The sequence below is a fragment of the Natator depressus genome, chromosome 5, assembly GCF_965152275.1.
Source record: "Natator depressus isolate rNatDep1 chromosome 5, rNatDep2.hap1, whole genome shotgun sequence".
In the NCBI taxonomy this organism is placed as follows: domain Eukaryota; kingdom Metazoa; phylum Chordata; order Testudines; family Cheloniidae; genus Natator; species Natator depressus.
The window spans coordinates 71,853,345-71,877,124 of record NC_134238.1 but is presented as its reverse complement, the minus strand read 5'-3'; the positions used below and the strand labels follow the sequence as shown (position 1 = coordinate 71,877,124).

General features: G+C 41.3%; 1 protein-coding gene across 4 annotated transcripts in view; it reads left to right on the top strand.

The window, feature by feature from the left end:
• Positions 1–23,555, top strand: part of PGGT1B (protein geranylgeranyltransferase type I subunit beta) — a 67,141-nt gene extending 43,586 nt beyond the window's left edge. For all 4 annotated transcript variants that reach the window (XM_074954019.1, XM_074954020.1, XM_074954021.1 and 1 more), the window contains 5 exons: positions 781–913; positions 9,720–9,765; positions 14,708–14,892; positions 15,182–15,290; positions 22,463–23,555. In XM_074954019.1, coding sequence (XP_074810120.1) covers positions 781–913; positions 9,720–9,765; positions 14,708–14,892; positions 15,182–15,290; positions 22,463–22,644 — 655 coding nt within the window. In that variant the 3' untranslated portion in view covers positions 22,645–23,555. The remainder of the gene's footprint in view (positions 1–780; positions 914–9,719; positions 9,766–14,707; positions 14,893–15,181; positions 15,291–22,462) is intronic.
• The last annotated feature ends 225 nt before the right edge of the window (positions 23,556–23,780 follow it).

Here is a 23,780-nt window from a genome sequence, read left to right as displayed (position 1 = left end):
GACAACAACACCACACTATATACAATCCTAATACCAATTAAATATGTTCATTCTTGGAATCTGTTCCATGATGTAATTAAAAAGGAGTTAAATAACCAGGGCCATGCCTTACCAAAATGAGCACCAAGATTGCTAGGGAGGAATTAAGAGGTAAAGAGAAATGGAGGGGGGGGGCGTGTAACGATGGTAACTCATCAGTAACAGTGGAATATAACAGAGCGAAGAATGCAGATACTAAAATATTAATACATATACCCTGACACTGTCTAGATAAAATTGCCTGAGCCACTAAATGTCAATGGTTCATATCACCTTACTTCACTTGTTAACACACCACCAAAAAAGAATATTCAGTAAACTTAAATATATGGTTGACTTAGTTGCCCTTCCAAGTAGGGGCATAGTATTGTCCTTCTGAAGAGTACAGTTTGAAATATTTAAGGAACTTCCTCTTGAGAGGAGAAGTATATGATAAAGAAGCCTAGGTCTGGGGTTTTTTATGTTCATAAAAAGAAAAGGAGTACTTGTGGCACCTTAGAGACTAACCGATATATTTGAGCATAAGCTTTCGTGAGCTACAGCTCACTGCATCCGATGAAGTGAGCTGTAGCTCACAAAAGCTTATGCTCAAATAAATTGGTTAGTCTCTAAGGTGCCATAAGTACTCCTTTTCTTTTTGCGAATACAGACTAACACGGCTGTTACTCTGAAACCTGTCTTTATGTTCATAATGTGATAGCCCTTGCAATGCATAATGAGAGAAATCTGTATTTCTTTTAGTTTCTGTGCTGTGCTTGAAGGTAGCGAGAATGACATGAGATTTGTATACTGTGCTTCCTGTATCTGCTACATGCTGAACAACTGGTCAGGCATGGATCTGAAGAAAGCGATAGAATATATAAGAAGAAGTATGGTGAGTTTTTATAAGTGTTTTTTGAAAAAATGATATTCTTCAAATCTTAAGACTGTAGGTTTTCTGCATGCTGCAGCATGTGGCTAAAACAGTCACCAGCACTATTAAATATAAGCCATAACCTTTCATATAGTCCTTTGTTTTCCCTGGTATGCTGAGTTGAAAGAGTAGTGGTACAGTAGTATTATAAATGTGTAAAAAGCACAAACTTTGGAGGATCCAGTGTAGTCTCCCTGATGCAGTTAACGTGTGGTTTGATCTTCCTGAATAGACTGGACAGAATAACATGTAACCATGTTTCTAGACTGCAACAGCCTTGGACTAAAGAAGCAGGGCTGTTCCAAAGTCTAAGATCATAGTTAAAACATCATTCCATGTCTCCTGTACTGCAAGACAGACTTCACTTGTTCTCTGTTGCTCTCTGTTGCCATGTTGTAATCAGTAGGTCCCTCAGCATGGTAGGATTTATAGTATAGACACTGAAGATGAACGTTCCCAGCTCGTAACATTCACCCAGATGAAAAATAGGCAGTCCTCCATTTCCTATTTTCTTTTTATAAATAGTATAAAACTAGTAGCTGAAAGCCTATGCTGTCACATAGGTGTGGCCGTTGGGCCAGGTAAGCCACCGTCTGTGCATTCTACCACATTCCATCAGTGAAACTGTTGCATGCAAATTAGCTGTAGAGTAACGGTGATTGCTTGAGTTGCTTCTATCGGAATGGTCTAGGACAGGGGTCGGCAACCTATGGCACGCGAGCCAATTTTTAATGGCACGCTGCTGTCTGCCGGACCTGGGCAGACAGCAGCGTGCCACTAAAAATCCAGCCCAGCCCAGCCCGCTCTTTTCCGCCCCCCAACCACTGCTCTCTCCTTGCAGGGCAGGCAAACTTTCTGCTTCCCTCTTCCGCGAGCATGCTGGGTTCCTGCCCCTCCTTCTCTACTTCCCTGTGGCCAATCAGCTGACAGCCCTTGCTAGGGATGGGGAGAGGTAAAAGCGGAGCTGCAGCGCGCTCTCTGCTCCGGGGATCTTGGGGAGGTGGGTGGAATCAGGGCATGTCCCCTCCAGCCCCCTGCCGTGAGCCACTCAGGGCAGGGGGCTGGGACCACCCCCATGACCCCAGCCACACCCCCAGCCCTCTGCCCTGACTCCTGAACCCCCCCCCCACAACCCCAGCCCTGACTCCAGCACCTCCCACACATACCCAGCCCCCCAAGCCGCCTGCCCTGACTCTTGCACCCTCCACATCCCCACTCCCACCCTGAGCACCAAATGGGAGTTCCTGCACCCCCCCAAACCCCCTCACACACTCCCACCTGCCTTACTTATAATACATATAAGGTTTACATATAAGCCTTACTGTAGCTATACACTGCTCAGTGTAATTTGTAAATGACTGATAACTTAGAACCGGTACTCCAGCCTCATCCTCCTGGACTTGTCAGTTGCCTTTGTCACAGTTGTCCATACCCGTCTTGAAATCTTGTCTTCTCTGGGCTTCTGTGACTCTCCTCTCCTTGTCTTCTACTGCTGTCATTGCTTCTTCAGCATGACCTTTAGAGGATTCTCCTCATCCCTCTACCCCCCCCCCCCACCTCCTGCTTTCTGAAGAGTTTCCACAGGCCTCTGTCCTTGGTCCCATTCCCTCTCTGCACCTTATCTCTGGATTATTTTAGTCTGCAAACTCCAGTTCAACTATTGTCTGTATTTTTCTCTTCTTCCAGACCTGTCTCCTTCCATCCAAACTGAAATCTTGGTTGGTCTGTCTATCTCCTTGTGGAAGTCTGTCAGCTCAAACTCAACATGGCTAAAACAGAGCTCTTAATCTCCTCACCACCACTACTACCCTCCCCCCACTACTCCGTTGTCAATAACTGTGGGCAACAGCACCAGCCTCCTTGTCACCCAGGCCCATAACCTGGGTGTCATCTTCAGCTTGGACCTCTTTCAAAACCCTCACATCTGGGCTATGTCTGAATTATGCAGATTCTTTCTGCACAACATCTCTAAGATACAGCTTTTCCTATCCATCCACACAGCTACAGCTCTGATCCAGGTTCCCATCATCTCAATTTACTGCAGTATCCTTCTCGCTGGCCTTAACTATGCAGTCTTACCTCACTTATCCATTCAGAACGGAGCTGCAAACATGATTTTCCTAGCCTGTCACTTTAACCATGTCATTCCTCTTTACATAAGCTATTTGTCTTCATTTGAAGGCCCTTCATGTTTTATCCACGTCTTGTCTTGTCATCCTCAATGAAGATATTGACTCCTGCTTCTGATTAGCCTGTGATACAAGCCTCAATTGCCCACTTGTTAAATTTTCAAATGCACAGCTTTGTGCTTTCTCCCAAGCTGCCCCTCACACTTGGGAGGAGCTCCCAGTAAACATCTGCAAAATTACACATTGTCGTCTTTAAAACTCTCCTTTTCCCTCTATAAAAAGCTTGGCAGTGGTTAGGCCACTGGTGTGCTGAGACCACTGCCTGTCATGCTGATCAATATTGTCTCATTGTTTCCTTGTATTTCCCCCATCTGCCTGCATACGCATCTGTTGTCATTTGTCTTATACTTCGATTGTGAGCTTTTTTTGGGCAGGGACCATCTTTGTTCTGTGTTTGTAAAGCACCTTGCACAATGGGATCCTATTTGATAACTAAGGCTCCTTGGCTTTATGGTAATACAAATAATAACAAGGAGTCTGATGGCACCTTAAAGACTAACGGATTTATTTGGGCATAAGCTTTTGTGGGTAAAAAACCCACTTCAGATGCATGGAGTGAAAATTACAGATGCAGGCATTATTATACTGACACATGAAGAGAAGGGAGTTACCTCACAAGTGGAGAACCAGTGTTGACAGGGCCAATTCAATCAGGGTGAATGTAGTCCACTCCCAATAATTGATGAGGAAGTGTCAATTCCAGGAGCGGGAATGTTGCTTTTGTAGTGAGCCAGCCGCTCCCAGTCCCTCTCAAGCCCAAATTAATGGTGTTAAATTGGCAAATGAATTTTAGTTCTGCAGTTTCTCTTTGAAGTCTGCTTCTGAAGGTTTTTTTGTTCAAGTATGGCTACTTTTAAATCTGTTATAGAATGTCCAGGAAGATTGACGTGTTCTCTTACTGGCTTTTGTATGTTACCATTCCTGATGTCCGATTTGTGTTTTTTACCCCCCAGAGCTTATGCCCAAATAAATCCATTAGTCTTTAAGCTGCCACCGGACTCCTTGTTGTTTTTGTCGATACAGGCTAACACAGCTACCCCCGATACTTGACAAATAATAAGGAAGCTATAGGAACAGACTCTACTAGCTCTATGCTTACTGGGGACTCTTTTTTTTCTGTCAGGGGAATCCCCAGCAAGTTGCTTGCCAGCAGTGTCTGCTCCCTGGCCATCTATATTTAATTCTGGGCCAGTGTCAGAAAACCGCTGCTAGGTGGTATGACCCCAGTACAGGCCTGGTATAGGTGAGTTCAAGTGTCACTATCAGGGCTAGGTACATTTACTTGCACAGTTAGGAACCTAGACTTTTTGAGTGCGCTTTTCTAACCCTAACAGTTTGCAAAATATGGAACCTGAAGAGCACATCTTCCTGATTACACTTTTGCTTCGCCCACACTTGAATTATGATCTGGTTTTAGCAGCCAGTATTTCAAGAACCAGTAGAGCTAGAAACCAATGCTTTATATCGGAAAGGAAAAATAAAATTAACCACTGCTATTCTACTAGCATAAGCTTTCGTGAGCTACAGCTCACTTCATCAGATGCATACTGTGGAAAATACAGAAGATGTTCTTATACATACAAACCATGAAAAAATGGGTGTTTACCACTACAAAAGGTTTTCTCTCCCCCCCCCACCCCACTCTCCTGCTGGTAATAGCTTATCTAAAGTGATCACTCTCCTTACAATGTGTATGATGATAATCAAGGTGGACCATTTCCAGCACAAATCCAGGGTTTAACAAGAACGTCTGAGGAACGGGGGTGGGGGAGAGGGTGGGAAAAAACAAGGGGAAATAGTTTACCTTGCATAATGACTTAGCCACTCCCAGTCTCTATTCAAGCCTAAGTTAATTGTATCCAATTTGCAAATGAATTCCAATTCAACAGTCTCTCGCTGGAGTCTGGTTTTGAAGTTTTTCTCTTGTAATATCGCAACTTTCATGTCTGTAATAGCGTGACCAGAGAGATTGAAGTGTTCTCCGACTGGTTTATGAATGTTATAATTCTTGACATCTGATTTGTGTCCATTTATTCTTTTACGTAGAGACTGTCCAGTTTGACCAATGTACATGGCAGAGGGGCATTGCTTGCACATGATGGCATATATCACATTGGTAGATGCTCAGGTGAACGAGCGCAATAGTTATCAGCCACACTATCAGAGGCTCGTTCACCTGCGCATCTAAACACCCCCCCACCCCCCCGTTCCTCAGACGTTCTTGTTAAACTCTGGATTTGTGCTGGAAATGGCCCACCTTGATTATCATCATACACATTGTAAGGAGAGTGATCACTTTAGATAAGCTATTACCAGCAGGAGAGTGGGGTGGGGGGAGAGAACCTTTTGTAGTGGTAAGCACCCATTTTTTCATGGTTTGTATGTATAAGAACATCTTCTGTATTTTCCACAGTATGCATCCGATGAAGTGACTTGTAGCTCACGAAAGCTTATGCTCAAATAAATTGGTTAGTCTCTAAGGTGCCACAAGTACTCCTTTTCTTTTTGTGAATACAGTCTAACATGGCTGTTACTCTGAAACCTGCTATTATACTGAGACTGCTGTGTGCGGTATTGTATAGGCTGCCAGGATGATCCATTTTTTTTTCCCCACCATATAAACAAGTCTTCCTGTATGTTTAATAAACAAATATAATAGCCACAGTTAAATCAGTCGATAATGCAGGAAGTGTAGAATCTGTGAAAGAAAATCTGCAACGTTGCTATTAAATTCTGAGGATGCTGTAAATAACCTAAAATAAAAATATTTTATATTCAGATGTAGCTATGAAATTTATTTTTGAAGTTAATTTTATTTCAGTGTAATACTCTATCTAATTATAATGCAAGCTACATATATCCTTGTTTTTGTTTTTTTCCTTGCGAATGCTTAGCTCTATTATTTTTCTACAATAGAATCTTGTTTTGATAGTCCACTAATTACAAGGCAAAATAGATGGCATCATTAGTGAACTGCTGTCATACAAAGATGTGGTTTTGTTTCACCATATCTTATGTCACCATTTGCAAGTACATGAGGCCTCTTTATATATCTGAGTGCAAGTCATAGTTTATGAATTTATTTTTTTTAGTAATGCAAATTGTGAAATGCAACTGAGGTACAAATAACTTTAAGTAGCAGCGAGATTGATTAGCTGTAATAGATATTTGTAACTGAACTCCTAAATTCTAATTCTAAAATTTCCTGTTGTGTCAGAATTGAGACACAAACTTTAACTCCAAAAATTGCTGCTGCAACTTGAATTGTAGAATTAAGCACATCAGGAAAGGCAAAAGTTTTAAGATTGAACATACCTTTCAGACTAGAACTACACTTTAATATTGTAACTGTCTAAACATTGCATCTTTATAGATAATAGCTCTCTGTGTGTATTCGTTGTTGTATCTACTGCCTTTACTGATGGCAATAAGTGGGTTTTTTATTCCTGTTTGGAACCTGTTTCTTCAGCTTTCCCTCATCAATAGAACTATCAAGTTCGGACTGCAGAATTTTTATTGATGTGTAAAGTCCATTTTGACTTTCATATTCAGGGGTGAGTTTGTGACACTGATAGTGGGGGAAAATTTAGTGAATTGAACAGGGGTGATTTGGAATCATTGATGCAATAAAGATTAAAAATGCCATTTTTAGTCACCCTTTAGAGTAGAGAGACAAATTAACTACTTTAATTATGATATCTCTACAGATTGACTGTGATGCAAATGGCAGGGGGCTGGAGTTAAGATTGTGCTTAATTGATTTACACATTTCCTGATTTGGATAGGATTTAATTATTCAACTTTCATACTGTAGCAATGATGAATTCTTTTCATTATCCTTTTTAAAATAAGAGTAGAAAATTAGAGACAAAAATTCCCCATTAATTTAACAGGATCAAATTCTCAAAAAGCAACTAGTGCCTGTGTCTGTTAAAATTTCAGGCTAATTATGCAGCTGAACATAATGCACTATTTGGGTTGCACACTTAACTTTTCCCCAGAGCTGATTATTTTGCAGTACATAAAGCACACCACCTTATTTTACAATTATTCAGTTTATAGAATTAACTAGCTTCACCAGCCTAGCTCTTCTTTCCTCCAGTGCTAATCAGCTGCCATTGCTCAGGAGTTAATGGGCCTTTGATGCTTGGCAGCACATAGGGACTGCATGCTCAAAATGCACTGATAATGGCTTAAGGGAACTTTGTGCTGCCTATGCTCAGTCTTCAAATGTTCATAGCGGTTGCTTAGAATCAACTTTTCCATGCTCCTGCTTAAAGTTTGTCAGATGTGAACTTTCAGAATTCATCCTTTTTAGTCATCACCACTCCAAAAAAAGACGCTGGTTAGAATATATGTCCAGTGAGGAATATTACAGTTTTTTAATATGAAAGTAGAAAACCGCTAATGTGTTCTCTGTGATAAAGACTATGTCACTGCTTGAAGGTGAAATCGTGTGATCTTGAAGTGCTGGGCACCTGCCGTTTTTCCTAGAAGTAGGAACATGGAAATCAGACCAGTGGTCTGACTTGTCAATATCCCGTCTCTGATGGCGGCCCCTACTAGCTGCGTCAGAGGAAGATATAAGAAACCCCTGGTCAACAATTATGGAATAACCTGTCCATAGTTGACAGTTATAGAATAACCTAGCCAAAGGGTAGTTTGCTTCCTAATTCTGCTAGTGATTTAATTTATTCTCTGAAGTATGAGGCTCTATATATAGCCTTTATTTTTGTATGTGCGTGCGCGCACACAAACTTTGGATATTCAGTATAAATATTGACTCCTTTTTTTCAATCCTACTTTAAGCACTTAGTATCTAATGAGAGAGCTCCACGGGTGGTTTATGCATTTCTGTGAACATTTTTCATGTTATCCATTGAAATAGTGTTGCCACTCAGTTTAATTGACTGTCTTTTTTTTCTTGTAGCATGGGAAGGCTTAATGAGGTTGCTGTATCTAACTTCTCTATATTATTTATTGTTTTATTTATACATCAGCCATGTCTCCTCTTACTGGTTTCCTCTAAACAGTCCGAGACTCTGCAGTTTCTTGACATATGGTTGGTTTGTCAAGGTACTGCTTGCCCCCAGATCAATCCCTGCTTCTCCCCCCAAGTCCCTCTCACAACTCAAGTCTCTCGTGCCCTACCCATATGTTGCTTCCCCCCCATGTTGTCTCTGTTACATGCAGAATGAAGATGGAGATGTCTGGACTGTGGCTTGGGTGCAAGGGAATTCAGGACAAGAAGGGGAACTGATGAGTGGGAGTGTAGGCAGGAGAAGTAAATGACTCATGTCTACACTGCAATTAAAAACCTTTTGCTGGCCTGTGTCAGCTGACTCAGGCTTGGGTTAGGGGGCTGTTTTACTGAGGTGCAAATTCAGGCTTGAGCCAGGCTCTGGGACACTGTAAGCGGGGAGAGTCGCACAGCTCAGGCTTGAGCCTAGCCCAAATGTCTAGACTACAGTTAAATAGCCCCTTATCCTGAGCTCTGCGAGCCCGAGTCAGCTGGCACAGGACAGCTGTGGATGTTTAATTGCAGTGCAGACATACCCTTAGCTGATTGTTTCCTAGATCTCTGGTAATGGGTTATGCTCTAGCAACCTTAATTTCGTTAACTAAATTATTTGGGGGATTATACTGAAGTACTAACTGCTACTAAAATAAAACAAATTTGAGTTAAAAATCCCACAAACCAAAGAGCATTGCAGTATATACTATTGTCATTCTTTAACTTGCTTCAGTATTGTGTCACAACGGGTAAGTAACACCCACTGCACAGACATCCATTGATACAGGATCATGTGAATTGGAATTTCTAGGACAATGGAGTGAGCCTGGGATGGAACATCAGCCCTTTACTCTTTGCTTTAAAAGGCTTAAATCAGAATGAAGAAACTATTTTTTAAAGGTGATAGTTTATAGAATATCAGTTTGTTCAGCAGAATGCTGATGCTTTCCCATTCTTTCCTTTCCCTTAAGTGTAGATTGTTGTTGCAGTTTAGCACATAAGGCCTTTGTTTCACTGCCGAATGTATTGTATTTGCTGTGCTGCTTACATGTACTAGTGGCCTGACTGTTACATTCTTGTACTCTTGATTTGGGAACAGACATAGACAAATAGGAGAGTCTCTTACCTTGTCTAGCGTTTTGCAGATGCTTTGGCTCCTTAAGGGGGACACAGCTCCTGCAGAATGTATTTTAAAACCTCCACAGAAGTGGCTTTTCCTTGCCACTTGACTTGGTACCGTAATACTGCATAATTCTAGAACCTTAACTTTAGCATTTTAGCATATAATTTTTGAAACCAACTTTAATTTTTTATTTTTTTAAAGAAAATACTTATTAAAAACTGCATGTGTTCAAACTGTGCTGCTTTGCTGACAAGTCAATGTGATGCTGATAACTTTTGATCCACAGTGTATGCCTTTGAAAAGCTATTGGCCAGTTAAAACTAATTAAAATAGATGTTGGTGTGGTTTGTGATGCAGGTCTTGCTAATAAAATGAGAAATTACATATAATCAAAATACATGTATGAACAATCTATTTCTGAAATGGCTTTTTCTTTTTCAGTCCTATGATAATGGGCTGGCACAGGGAGCTGGACTTGAATCTCATGGTAAGAGCCTTAATTTTTCTCCATTCTTAAAAACCTTAGCAATTAAATGAAGCTTCTCAAAACATTGCTGGGGATTCAGCATGCCTGCCTTTCCTCCCTTGTTGGTATTTCAGGTTTTCAGAGAAGTGGGGTGAAGAGGAACCAATGAAAAGGTTCTCCCAGAACATGTGGGCTTCTTTCCTTGCCATGACTGGCTCCATCCCCAACACTAGACCAAATGGGGGTCCTAAGAATTTTCTTACTCCAGTATTCTTACCTCAGCAACTCTCCAGTCTCCTCCCTCTCTGTTGTCATTCCTCACTGTGGGACAATTAGGTTTCAGAGTAGCAGCCGTGTTAGTCTGTATTCGCAAAAAGAAAAGGAGTACTTGTGGCACCTTAGAGAGACTAACCAATTTATTTGAGCATAAGCTTTCATGAGCTACAACTCACTTCATCGGATGCATAAAGTGGAAAATGCAGTGAGGAGATTTATATACACACGGACCATGAAAAAATGGGTGTTTATCATACACATTGTAAGGAGCGTGATCACTTAAGATGAGCTATTACCAGCAGGAGAGTGGGGTGGGGGGAGAGAACCTTTTGAAGTGATAATCAAGGTGGGCCATTTCCAGGAGTTAACAAGAACGTCTGAGGAACGGGGGGGGGGGGGGGGGGGGAGAGGGGGAGGAATAAACAAGGGAAAATAGTTTTACTTGTATGATGACTCAACCACTCCCAGTCTCTATTCAAGCCTAAGTTAATTGGATCCAATTTGCAAATTAATTCCAATTCAGCAGTCTCTCGTTGGAGTCTGTTTTCAAAATTTTTTTTGTTGAAGAATAGTCACTTTTTTAGATCAGAAATCGAGTGACCGGAGAGACTGAAGTGTTCTCCGACTGGTTTGTGAACGTAAAAGAATAAATGGACACAAATCAGATGTCAGATGCCCCCCCCCCCCCCCCCCCGGTTCCTCAGATGTTCTTGTTAACTGCTGGAAATGGCCCACCTTGATTATCACTTCAAAAGGTTCTCTCCCCCCACCCCACTCTCCTGCTGGTAATAGCTCATCTTAAGTGATCACGCTCCTTACAATGTGTATGATAAACACCCATTTTTTCATGGTCCGTGTGTATATAAATCTCCTCACTGCATTTTCCACTTTATGCATCCGATGAAGTGAGTTGTAGCTCACGAAAGCTTATGCTCAAATAAATTGGTTAGTCTCTCTAAGGTGCCACAAGTACTCCTTTTTCTTTTTGTGGGACAATTGTTGCAGCACTCCTTCCTGATGATACACCTCAGTTCTGCCAGCTGTGGATGTATTCTATAATCATTTCCTGTGTTAAATCAGAGTCTACTTGGGGCTGAATTTTTAAACTACAGTTAATTTTTATTAAAAAAGCAAATTGTGACTCAAGTCAGGAATTTTTAACTTGGTGCTTTTCTGGAGCACAAACGTTCCATTTATCCCTTTGCAGCAACAGACAGTGCTGAGGAAGGTAGGCACACCCTGGAGCAGTTGGACCATCCCTGATTTTGAGACTTTATTGTGTTTATCTGAAGCCTACTAAATGCTAGTCGGTTATAATCTTACCACGGGTTTTTACGTAATTGCATCCATGATTTTCCATGGTATGTTGAAGTTGAAAACAAACTTATCAGAAAAAGAATCCATATTTAAATACGTTCATTTTAGTAACTTATCCATGGTCTTTTAGCATTCTATCCCATTTTGTTACTTTGGTGTCTCTTCTCCATGTGAATGGTTAGGATGAAAGTCCATGGGCCTGATTCTCACTGCACCAACTTCAAAGCCTCTTAACGCTTCCAGTGGTGTAAAGGGATCTTAGTCTAAATGAGACTCAGGCCTCATGTCTTATTGTATCTACAGCTTACTCAGGTTCTTCCTCAGGGTGCTTTTGGGGGGGGGGGTTTATTCCAGGGGTCGGCAACCTATGGCACACGTGTCAGACAGCACACGAGCCAATTTTTAATGGCACGCTGCTGTCTGCAGGGGACCCCGGCAGACAGCAGCGTGCCATTAAAAATCCGGCCCAGCCCGCTCTTCTCTGCCCACCGCTCTCTCCTTGCAGAACAAGCAAGCTTCCCCCTCCCCTGACCTCTTCCCCCAGCATGCTGGGTTCCTGCCCCTTTTCCTCTCCCTACCTGCGGCCGATCAGCTGGCGGCCCTTGCTACGGAGGGGAGAGGGAAAAGCGGAGCCGCAGCGCACTCTCTGCTCTGGGGACCTTGGGGAAGGGGGTGGAATCGGCACATCCCCTCCAGCCCCCTGCCATGAGCCGCTCAGGGCAGGGGGCTGGGACCGCACCCACCCACGACCGCAGCCTCAAACCCAGCCCCCTGCCCTGACTCCTGCACCCCCCACACATACCCAGCCCCCCCACACTCCATGCCCTGACTCTTGCACCCCCCACATCCGCACCCCCACCCTGAGCACCAAATGGGAACTCCTGCACCCCCCCCCCCCAAACTCCCTCACACACTCCCACCTGCACCCCTCTCACCAGATGGGAGCTGCCCAGGTAAGCGCTCCACACCCAAACCTCCTGCCCCAACCCTGAGCCCCCTCCCTCATTCTAGCTCCTGGCCACACCCTGCACCCCAACCCCCAGCCTGCTCCTTCACCCCCAGCCCTGTTCTCAGTGCACTCCCACCCTCATCTCAGTGCAGAGAGAGGAAGAGAATGGCTAGAACCAGGGAGAAGGTAGGTACCTACTCTCTGTGGACAGGGCCGGGACCCCAGACCGGCAGCAGGTTGAGCAGGGCCGGCGGACGGGACCCCGGTTGAGCGGGGCCCTGCTCAGCCCACTGCTAGCCTAGGTGAACAGAACTCCAAGCCAGCAGCGGGCTGAGCAGGCTGGCGGTGTAAGATCAGCATGTTAATTTAATTTTAAATGAAGCTTCTTAAACATTTTGAAAACCTTGTTTACATACGACAATAGTTTAGTTATATAATATATAGACTTATAGCACGAGACCTTCTAAAAACGTTAAAATGTATTACTGGCACGCAAAACCTTAAAGTGAATAAATGAAGACTCGGCACACCACTTCTGAAAGGTTGCCGACCCCTGGTCTATGCAGAGGCGTTGGCACAGAGTCCATGTCTAATTACAAGGAATAGATGGAATTCTTGGAGGTAATTCACCACTGTTTTATCTACATGAGTGGTTCTCAAAGTTTTGTACTGGTGACCCCCCTTTCACACAGCAAACCTCTGAGTGCAATCCCTCCCCTCTTATAAATTAAAAACACCTTTAAAAATATATTTAACACCATTATAAATGCTGGGGCAAAGTGGGATTTGGGGTGGAGGCTGATACCTCACAACACACCACGCAGTAACCTCACAACCCCCTGAGGGGTCATGACCCCCGGTTTGAGAACCCCTGATCTACGTGTTTCAGAAAATCTTGCCAGTTGAGTTAGTTTCTTTATGACTTCCAAGCTATCTGGGATTTCCCTTCTGGTTCCAGATTTCTCTTCAACCTCACTTTAATGTAAAAGTTACAATTTGAGTATTGTAGTGCTAGCACTTTGCTGTTATATCACGGGTCCTCAAACTTTTTCATAGCGTGGACCACATCTTAACATAGGTTTTTCTTATTGCCACCTCCGCTCCTGTTTTCACAGAAAGTCCCCATGGCACCCACAGTAACTGCTTATATAGAAAAGTGATTTTAGGGATGTATATAGTGTGCGTATGTTTGCTCTCACTACAGTTCAGTAAGTGAAACCTAAGAGGAGTGAGCAACCAGTTCCTACTGGACCACTGAAATTTAAGAACCTCTGTTACAGTGCATTTTGCAGGGGCTTCTATAATGTGTAGCAGTGTGGAAGCTGGGAATGGGAAGAGTGCAGAACTGCCAGCAGCGTGTAACTGGCTCAATCTCTAAACCAACAAAATACACTAAATTATCTGCAGATTATATTCTGTACTCATAGATTAGCAGCCTGATTGGGAGATGTCTAGTTTGTCCAATTCTGAGTGTCTCCATTAAAGGAAACCTAGAACTAGTCTGCTTAATAGGCAAGTGCTGAGAGCCATTTATAACAGGCCTACCTTTACTGCTATATTTTTAGCCCACTATAATTGTGGGGTCACTGAACTGATACGGGAGACATTTTAACAAGGACATTTATGTAATTGTGTAACTGCAGCAACTCATCTGGGTGATGCATCAGCATTGATTAGCTTCAGAGGGAGTGTCTAGCCTTGTTCTTGTTAGGACTGGCAATTGGATTGTAGATGAAACGTAGGAATTTGGTATGAGGAAGGGTGGGTGAATGAGGTGGTTCAGCAGCCAGCTGTTTACGGGCCTGAAACCAATAAATCTCCAAGTTGGAGCAGCAGCAGGAAGAAAACCGCTATAGTAAATGTTCTATGGGAATTAAAGGTTGGGAGGGAATAAGGAACTTTTTTTTCCCTCCCTCTTTAAAGGGGAGAGAAACTTCCACCGTATCACTCCTAAAGTAAATCTAATCAGGCATGGGAAAATTTGGTGTATTTTGACTGAAGCCTTTTTTCTTGTACTGGAATGATGTGGCTCGCTCATTTGCTGAGCCTGCCAGCCTGCCTCTTTAAATGTGACACCACTGCTTCAGATTCCTGCTTCCCATTAGCTTGCTTGTGTAATGTTACGTATGGAAACCAGTCTGCAGCAGTGAGTAGTGGTGGTGCCATGGCAGTGGGCAAATGAGCGAAAACATTTACATAATGGGGCAGCACTGAGGCCCACCAAATTCCATTTGTAATAGTATGTGTAATACTTTGACCTCTGTGTTGGATTTGTCTGGATTTTAGACTTCAGACCTTTCTGAACTCCTTTACACAACTCTGTTTGATATTTTGTACTACTACTCGGTAGCTTGTCTTATCTTAATCAGAAGTTTTAACTTCAATGAAAAAATGTTGCAGAAACAGAATTATTTCTTACAGGTGGCTCCACGTTCTGTGGTATTGCCTCACTGTGCTTGATGGGTAAATTGGAGGAAGTATTTTCAGAGAGAGAACTGAACAGAATAAAGAGATGGTGCATAATGAGACAACAGAATGGCTATCATGGACGTCCCAACAAACCTGTAGACACCTGCTACTCATTTTGGGTAGGAGCAACACTTAAGGTAATACATATATTGTAACAATTATATTAACCTGTTTGACTCAGTTAACCAACCTTCATCTCCTCAAGTTAGTTATAGTCAGTGCAAGTAGGCTTGATCTTTGAATTACTAAACTATTTTGATCTCTGTACATTTATGTACTGGGCTACACATGTCTGCTGCTTTCTTGCAAGACGACAGGTTACTAAAACCTACCATAACTATGCCCCAATGGTACCACTTATAGCTGATAAAACGGTAAAGCTTCTCTTTTAGTAGGTATTTCTGTAACACTGTAACTTTTTTCCAGCTCTTGAAAATATTCCAATATACAAATTTTGAGAAAAACAGAAATTACATCTTGTCAACTCAAGATCGTCTTGTTGGTGGATTTGCCAAGTGGCCAGATAGCCACCCAGGTAAATTTATTTCTCAGAATCCTGATGTGTGTTGTGTTGCAAAATGTATTCCAATGGTCCAAGAGGTGGCTCATTTTTAACACAAATAAAGGAATATTTTTAATTCTGCCCCCCCCTCAGAAATATGTGCAATAGTAAGCCATAACATATAATTGGAAAGCTATATTTTTATAATGTAAAGTATACATCTCCCTGTGCCCCTTTTCCTTGTTTTAAAATGTCACAAATGAACTGCCCATTATTGAAAGAGAAAATAGCAAACAACCTGTTCATACTATTTAGTATCTGAATAGTATTTCCATGTATTTAAAATAATTTTATCTAAAGAGCATAGATTGTGTAATGGGTATCTTTATCAAGGGCCCATTTACAAATATTCTAGAGCTTGTTCTTTTTAATAAACATACTAAGGGCACATCAGACAATATTGCGAATGAAAAAGCTAATGCAAAAAGCTTAGAGGAAAGTACAAATGGTACCTAAAACTTTTCATCTATTCGTAGGCTTGCAGAATTCAGTTTTTACTTTTCATAACAATAGATGACTTATTTTTAAACATTTTTATTATCCATTTAAATGTACACTGTTGAAAGAAATTATGCAGTGAGTTTCAGGCAGTGGGGAAGGTCAGACAATATTTAATGAGAGAGGTTGAGATTCCAAAAGTTAAAGCTTCATAACCATTCAAACACAAATTGTCAACATGTCATGTCCATATAAAAAGTCAATATGCTTAATCTTCATGCAGCTTTGAGAAAAAAATTACATTGACTGTGTCATAAGGAAAGTTTGTATTCCAAATGCATTAGGAATCTAAGAACAATTCTTCAATGTTTTAGGAGAAAAAAACTTAATCTAACTCGCAAATTGAAAAACTAGCAGGAGTCTCGTTCAGCATGAGCCTATGTGCAATTGCACATCAACACCAGTGTGCAGTGGTCAGCACGTACAAATTCACTACGTTCTCCACATTGCTTGCTTAGTGAGGGAGACACAGTTTCCAGTTACAATACAAGATGCTCACTAGATGCAAACATGTACACAACTATTAAAAATACAGGATAACAGTGCAACATGTTTGGGATACATTTGTATCCCATATACATTTTTGCTACAAAAGAAATGTTCTTCATACTAAACTAAAGTCTTTTTTTTCCTGACCTGTGTACATGTGACAAGATCCAGAAACAGTACAGTTGGAGGGCTACTGGTTGGTGAGCTATCACAACTCGCAGGGTACACCATTATCCCAGGAATGTGGATGAGAGTTAAATAAAACTCCTCCTTAATCAGCATTTTTCTTTCTTCACCTAACTGTAAATTTCAGTTACTATAGATGAAAATATGTTTTCATTGATTTGTGTGTACAGTAAAATTGACATTTACTGACATCAATAAAAATTAACCCTTTTCGTGCCTAATTATGTGCTTGATATGTGTGTAGTAGCTAGAACCCCTGTATGTGTAGTTTTTTGAGCTCATCTGGGTTTAGGAAGGAGGTAGCTCAGTTCCAGATATTAAAAATTGGTGGCATTTCAGTAATGGGTAATCAGAGCTTGGACATAATTTGAAAATATGGAGATGTAGCAGAATGTGAAAACAAACTTTGCACTGGTAATAACTCTTGTAGCAGCATTTAGGATAAAGGATAGAGAGGATAAACTGTCTCTAACTCACGAGAAGAAGATAAAATGTAGTCATAATAAAGGCAGCAACTGTTCAGTATCCACGTGTGACAGAAATTTCAGCCGGGCTATATTTTAGTTAGTAGAGCTAATTTATGGGCACATACAGTATTTAAAATTTGAAAGAGTGGTTCTACTCTTTTATAATAATGGCATTGAGAGAGTCTGTTTATCATATCAGTGTCCAGATCAAATGAGCTCACTTTGCACATAGAATCATAGAATATCAGGGTTAGCAGGGACCTCAGAAGGTCATCTAGTCCAACCCCCTGCTCAAAGCAGGACCAATCCCCAACTAAATCATCCCAGCCAGGACTTTGTCAAGCCTGACCTTAAAAACCTCAAAGGAAGGAGATTCCACCACCTCCCTAGGTAACCCATTCCAGTGCTTCACCACCCTCCTAGTGAAAAAGTTTTTCCTAATATCCAACCTAAACCTCCCCCACTGCAACTTGAAACCATTACACCTTGTTCTGTCACCTGCTACCACTGAGAACAGTCTAGATCCATCCTCTTTGGAACCCCCTTTCAGCTATCAAATCCCCACTCATTCTTCTCTTCTGCAGACTAAATAATCCCAGTTCCCTCAGCCTCTCCTCATAAGTCATTGTGCTCCAGCCTCCTAATCATTTTTGTTGCCCTCTGCTGGACTCTTTCCAATTTTCCCACATCCTTCTTGTAGTGTGGGGCCCAAAACTGGACACAGTACTCCAGATGAGGCCTCACCAATGCTGAATAGAGGGGAATGATCACATCCCTCGATCTGCTGGCAGTGCTCCTACTTATACACCCCAAAATGCTGTTAGCCTTCTTGGCAACAAGGGCACACTGCTGACTCATATCCAGCTTCTCGTCCACTGTAACCCCTAGGTTCTTTTCTGCAGAACTGCTGCCTAGCCATTCGGTCCCTAGTCTGTAGCGGTGCATGGGATTCTTTCGTCCTAAGTGCAGGACTCTGCACCTGTCCTTGTTGTACCTCATCAGATTTCTTTTGGCCCAATCCTCTAATTTGTCTAGGTCCCTCTGTATCCTATCCCTACCCTCCAGCGTATCTACCACTCCTCCCAATTTAGTGTCAACATAACTGCCAGTTCTGCAGAAACTCCTCAAGGATCAAGCTGAGTTCTTTCCTTCTTGTGCATGATCCCCAGTAATAGTCTGCAGTTCAAATGAGGCCCCCAGTTATACCTGAGCCAGTCCCATTGGTTTTCATGTTCCGTGGGCTTGCACAAGTGTAATTTACGGAGACCCAGGCCTTGTCTATATGCAATCTTTATACCAGTTTAACTATATATTGGGTAGGAAGGAGGGTTGATTTTTTTTTTCTTCCCCTCACCCTCTCCCCCCTGCCAAAATACTTAAGTTGGTATAGTCCATGGTGTGGACACAGTTGTTATATTTGGTATAAAAGTGCTTTATGCCAGCATAGTTTATTCCCCTTCTCTACAGGAATTGCTATACTGGTATGAGCACCTTTGTACTCCTTACTGTGTCCATGCTAGGCGCTTTGTATCACTTTAACTATTCTGGTGTAATTAAAGTGGTACAATTTATGTATATAGACAAGGCCTTAGTAAAGTATTAGTCTGGTAACTGGGTCTGCGGTGCTAATAGAAAAAAAGTCAAATTAGAAGAAATAATTGAATACACATACAGAGCAGCTGTATCGAGTAAGATGTTACTTTTACATACGGTCCTCAGAGTAAATCTGTACTTTAAAGGATAAAACTCATGGCCCATCATTGTTCGTGCTTGGAAAGGCAAACAGTGCTTGTGGCTTTTCAGCAATCTTTCCTTCATCCTGTAACCCTGCTAATCCTGTAGCTATCCGAACACTACTTTCAGCAAGAAGGGGTTTGGGTTTTTTTTCCCAGGCTAGACAACAGCTGTAGCACCTCAATATTTTCATTAAGTCTCAGTTACCTCTTAATTTTTCTTCTCCTTCCCTTCTAAATGGCATTATTCTTGTGATGTGCCCAAGCTCTTCTGGTCTAGGAATCAAAAGATTTGACACTGTTTCTATCCCAGCCCCCATATGCAGCTTTACCAGCCAGTTGGCTAGTTTAATTATTTTAGTGACCTATAGCGTGGTATAAGAGGAGCTCCAGAGTGCTCCTGTTGCATTAAGAGCCATTTAAGCAAATCCTCTAACCAATTTTTTCTATGAAGAGCTAGGATACTTTGTGCTGAATAAGGAAGAGTTCAGACGAAACTGTACAGGAAAAAGCAGCATTCTTTGGACACTGAAGTCTTGTGAGGTGTAGCTGTATTTGCTGCTGCATCTTGTTGATCAATCCTTACCATTGTAAGGCAACTGAAATCCCACTTTTCTTTATCTACATGCACATCTTGCTTTATTAATACACTAGAAAAAAGCAGCCTATTGAAAAGCTCAACTGTATGAAAGGTTTCTTAAACATATTTTAAACAACAAAACTGTGTGTATTAAAGATAAGACTCAAGACTGAAATTTGGATAAAAATGAACCTTCCTACTTCGGTTTTGTATTGGGCACGCACATACTCACTATGTACTTCCTGCAAAGCATGTCTGCTGTGTGCCTGTAACCTTTGCTCTCTTTTTTTGAGAGCATGCTTGTGATAAACTTAAATATTCTTCCTGACCACAAAAATGGAACAGGCAGGTTGAATGTGGAACTGCAGGGATTATGAACGTTTTATCCTGGATCACTCTGGCAGGATCTGCATCTAGGGAAAAAAATCACTGATATACCCAATCTCTACTAACCTTGGCAGCGTCCCGAAAGCCTGGATATCTCCTAATAACAAATTAGTATATTTTCTTTGTTTTTTTGCTGCTGCTGAATATCAACTATGTTAAGACTTCACAAAATTACAATTGCTGAGTACGTCTACTGTGATACCTTTTTCCCAGCTGTTTTTTTCCATGTAGCTGCTGACAAGTTCATGTTTCTGCTTTTAAGAAAAGCTAGAGTGGCATAGTTGAAAAGAGACTATCCTTTGTTAAAATGCAGCTCTACTCCAAAGGGAGACTGACTATAGAAATGGCATAACATTCCACATTTGCGAGTCAATGGCTTCTGTATCAGATGTGCACAGTTTAAATGACTTTTTTTTTTAACTGTAGACAGCCCCTGCAAAATCAACCTGGGATCTGAAAGTCAGACTGTGTTCTCCTGTTGTAAAGGTTCTCCCAACCTAATTTTGTTCTCATTTACATCTGCAATTCAAAGCATGCTGTCAGTGAAATTATAGAGCCCTGTTGCTTTCATTGTAACAGAGCAGAATTTGAAGATAGTGAGGACTGCATAGGTGGCCCTGCAAACTGAACTTAACAAGTCTGTTGATGCGTGGGCCAGGAAAGATACAGTTCATTATGCTTGTGCTGTTTTGATCTGCAGAGCTGCAAGTTTGGAGTAGTGTAACTCTTGATCCCTGGGCTGTTAAATAAGAAACCCTGTTCCCTGTGTGTGTAAAATCACTGAAAGTACAACTGTAGCTGAAACACTTCAAGTTGATTCTCAGAAATTGTGAGGAGAGTAATCTAGACAGATATGTGCATACAGGATTGCAGAGTACATCTTTCATTGTTTCAGAGCACAATAAATTAAGCCTTTCAACACCCTTGTGGCGTTGTTATTCCTATTTTACAGATGGGGAAACTGAGACAATGATTTGTCCAGTGAATCAGTGTCACTGCAGAAATAAAACCCAGGAATACTTGACTCATAGGCCTGTGTTCTATTCATTAATTAATCATACACTCTCCCTAGTATTCACATACGGCAAACAAAAGCCATCTTTTTTCTTTGTTTAAAAAGCTTTCACATTGTTAGGTATTTAAGAAGATTGCCCCTGTCTCACATTAATTCTGCTGCTGCTGAGCGACAAGTATCAAGAACAATAAGAAATCTGTTTTTTTTTTTTTTTACAACTCATTAAAAACGAATGATTCCATTAATATCCATTTTCCCCAACTACTTGTGTGTAAATCCATTATGTTTAAAGGTTCAGAGGAGAATAGGTTCCAAATATTTCCCTTGCCCATATTGGGCACAAAACAGTACCAAGACCAATATCTAGATTTGTGTATACCACACCCATCACCATAGTAGCTGAGCTGACATTAAAATGCAGTACAAAATACAAAAAAAACCCTGAGATCTCGAAGCATACAGAGAGCACGGGTGAGGCAGAAGGAAAATGGGAAATAAAGAATTAGCTTGATAAAACATGGAGAGTGAATAATCTGAAAACAAACATGCAGGAAACATTAAATGTAAAGATATTTGAGTACAACAGCCTAAATTGAGATTTGGCAAGGAAGCAATGCAAATGATACTTGCTTCATCCAGTTGCTGTGTTCCATGGTTGTCTTCTGCCTGTGTGTCTTATTCACAAAATATTTGTCTCCACAACTCCTGACCTTCCAATGCCTTGAGATTTTTATTATCACTTCAAATAGCCTGAACTGTGCACTGCTTTTTCTGTCACAGTCAGTATGTTTTGGCTGGCATTAAATTCTGCATTAGTCTGCACTGTCCTGCACAACTTCAGAGCCTCTGGGTTAAATCTGCCATATATGGGCAGTCGCGTGGTACTTTGTAAAGGGGTTTCAGTGAGCATGCTTGGGGAGTTTTCCCATGGGTGAGCTGTTGCTGGCAGACACATTTTCAGTGAGGTCACACAGAAGGTGTGTGGTGAGCATGTTTCTGTGTGCACAGCAACGATGCTTTATAAGGATGCTTTCCTCTGGATATTTGGCTGGAGTATATGCAGATACCTTTTTGAAAAAGATCAGTTTGGTAACTGTGAAATTACAATGAAACTGAAAAGGTTATGGAGCCTTGATATGGCTGGGAGGGCCATATAAGAGGTAGCTTTCTTCCCCAGCAGTAGAGAAATCCCCATGGATGGGCTGGTAGAGGTGTTATGGTGGTACTTGTACTTTCCAGATTCTGCCTTTTCATAGCTGCTAGTACCAAAATACATCTTGCTGTTTTAATGAGCAGTCAGCTATCATCTATGCCCTCATCTACAGAGGTTGCTGCTACTGTAACAGGAGTAATTTCTCTATGCTAAAAAAAAAATCCTGTTTTAGAAGGAAATATTTTTAGAGTGACTGGGAGAGAATGCTTTAAATAAGCTCCTGACTCTCTCAGGCTCTTCCACATCTCTCTGTCATGACCTCCCATATGTGATCAGCTAGGTGGGAGAGCTCTTTACCGAATAAAGTAGTTGTGCTTCCTAGAGTCTAGTCTTAGGACAGAAATTCCAGATCATCTCCTCATACTCAGTGTGTGGTAGGGCTTGGTTAACTATTATATTTTATATCTGGAGTTAGAAAAAGCCAAATATAACTAGGAATGTCTGTTTGCCATTTATCTTTCAGTGCTTGGCTTAAAATTGGTTGGTGTTTTGGAACACAGAAACAGTTGGTTATTACTGCATGATACACCAGGAAGCATTTACATTTTAACGAACTCCCTTGCTATTTTGTTTTCAGATGCTTTGCATGCATACTTCGGGATCTGTGGCCTGTCGTTAATGGAGGAATCGGGCATTTGCAAAGTTCACCCGGCCCTGAATGTAAGCACAAGAACCTCTGAGCGCCTTCAGCACCTCCATCAGCTCTGGAAAACTAAGGACTCTAAACAGTGTTCAGATGACGTGCACATCTCTACATGACTGATTTAGACTCAAGCTTAGTTTGGTAGCATAACTGTAGCCCAGGGTTAAAAGCCATGTATAACCAATGTGCTCTTTTTAAGTGCTGGAGTCATACAATCAAATCCATGTTACTGGCATCTCTTTTTTTTAGTGAATGGCCTTTAGCCAGTTGTTGTTCACTGGGATAAAAGGAAATTTCAGTTGTGTAGAAGTTTGCCACTGCAGACTCCTGAAATGGCTTGTACTTCTAAGAAATCCCTTGAGGCAAATTAGTTTTCATTTGTATTTTATTTTTTAAAATTTGTGCATACTGTGTCAAAGATTATAATGGGGAAAGTGTCTTCAAAATCTGTTTACATATTATCATACAGTATAGCACTGAACCTCACAAAGGTCTTAATGATCGTAATGTTTGACATGTTTGGGTAGAGAAACCCCTGTTAGGTCTCAGTTGAAAGTAGATGTCAGCTTCCATAACCTTTGTAAACAAAAAATAAAATTATTTTATTCAATATAGACAGGATTCCTAAAGTTGTGTGGCATTATTACATTAATTCCATAATCCCCTTGTATAGCTCAAACTAGGCAGATGCAATAACTTGATATGAAGTATTTATTACCTTAACGAGAATTTAATTAAATATTTATGGCATATTAACAATGGGATGGGAAAGTAACCAGCAGAATCCTGGGGGTATAGGTACCTTCTGGCAAGGTGCCATCACATAGGGTTTCTGAAGTAGAGTGCCAGAAATGTTGGTAGTGTTATACCACTCAGTTACATCTTGATTTCTTTCAAAATATTTCTTCCCTTCAATGTCAAAGAAAAAAGTCCTGATTCTCTTTAAAATGTCTGAATATGAAGAGCAGAAAGTTGTATTTTAAAATTACTGTTTGATGCTCTTTTTTTAAATAGTTTTATTCCAAATAAAGTCCAATAAATTGAACATTTTCAGCCGTTTGCCAATATAATCTCTAGTTGTATCAGACTTGAGAGGTGCAGTTGAGGTTCTGTTCTGAGTTCAAGCAAATCATTTTCTAGCCATTGCATTTGACACAAATCTCAATTGCTTAAATTTCACAGACATACAGCAGGAAAATGCATGATACACCTAACCTTGCTATAACCTCACTGACCTGCATATCAAAAAGCC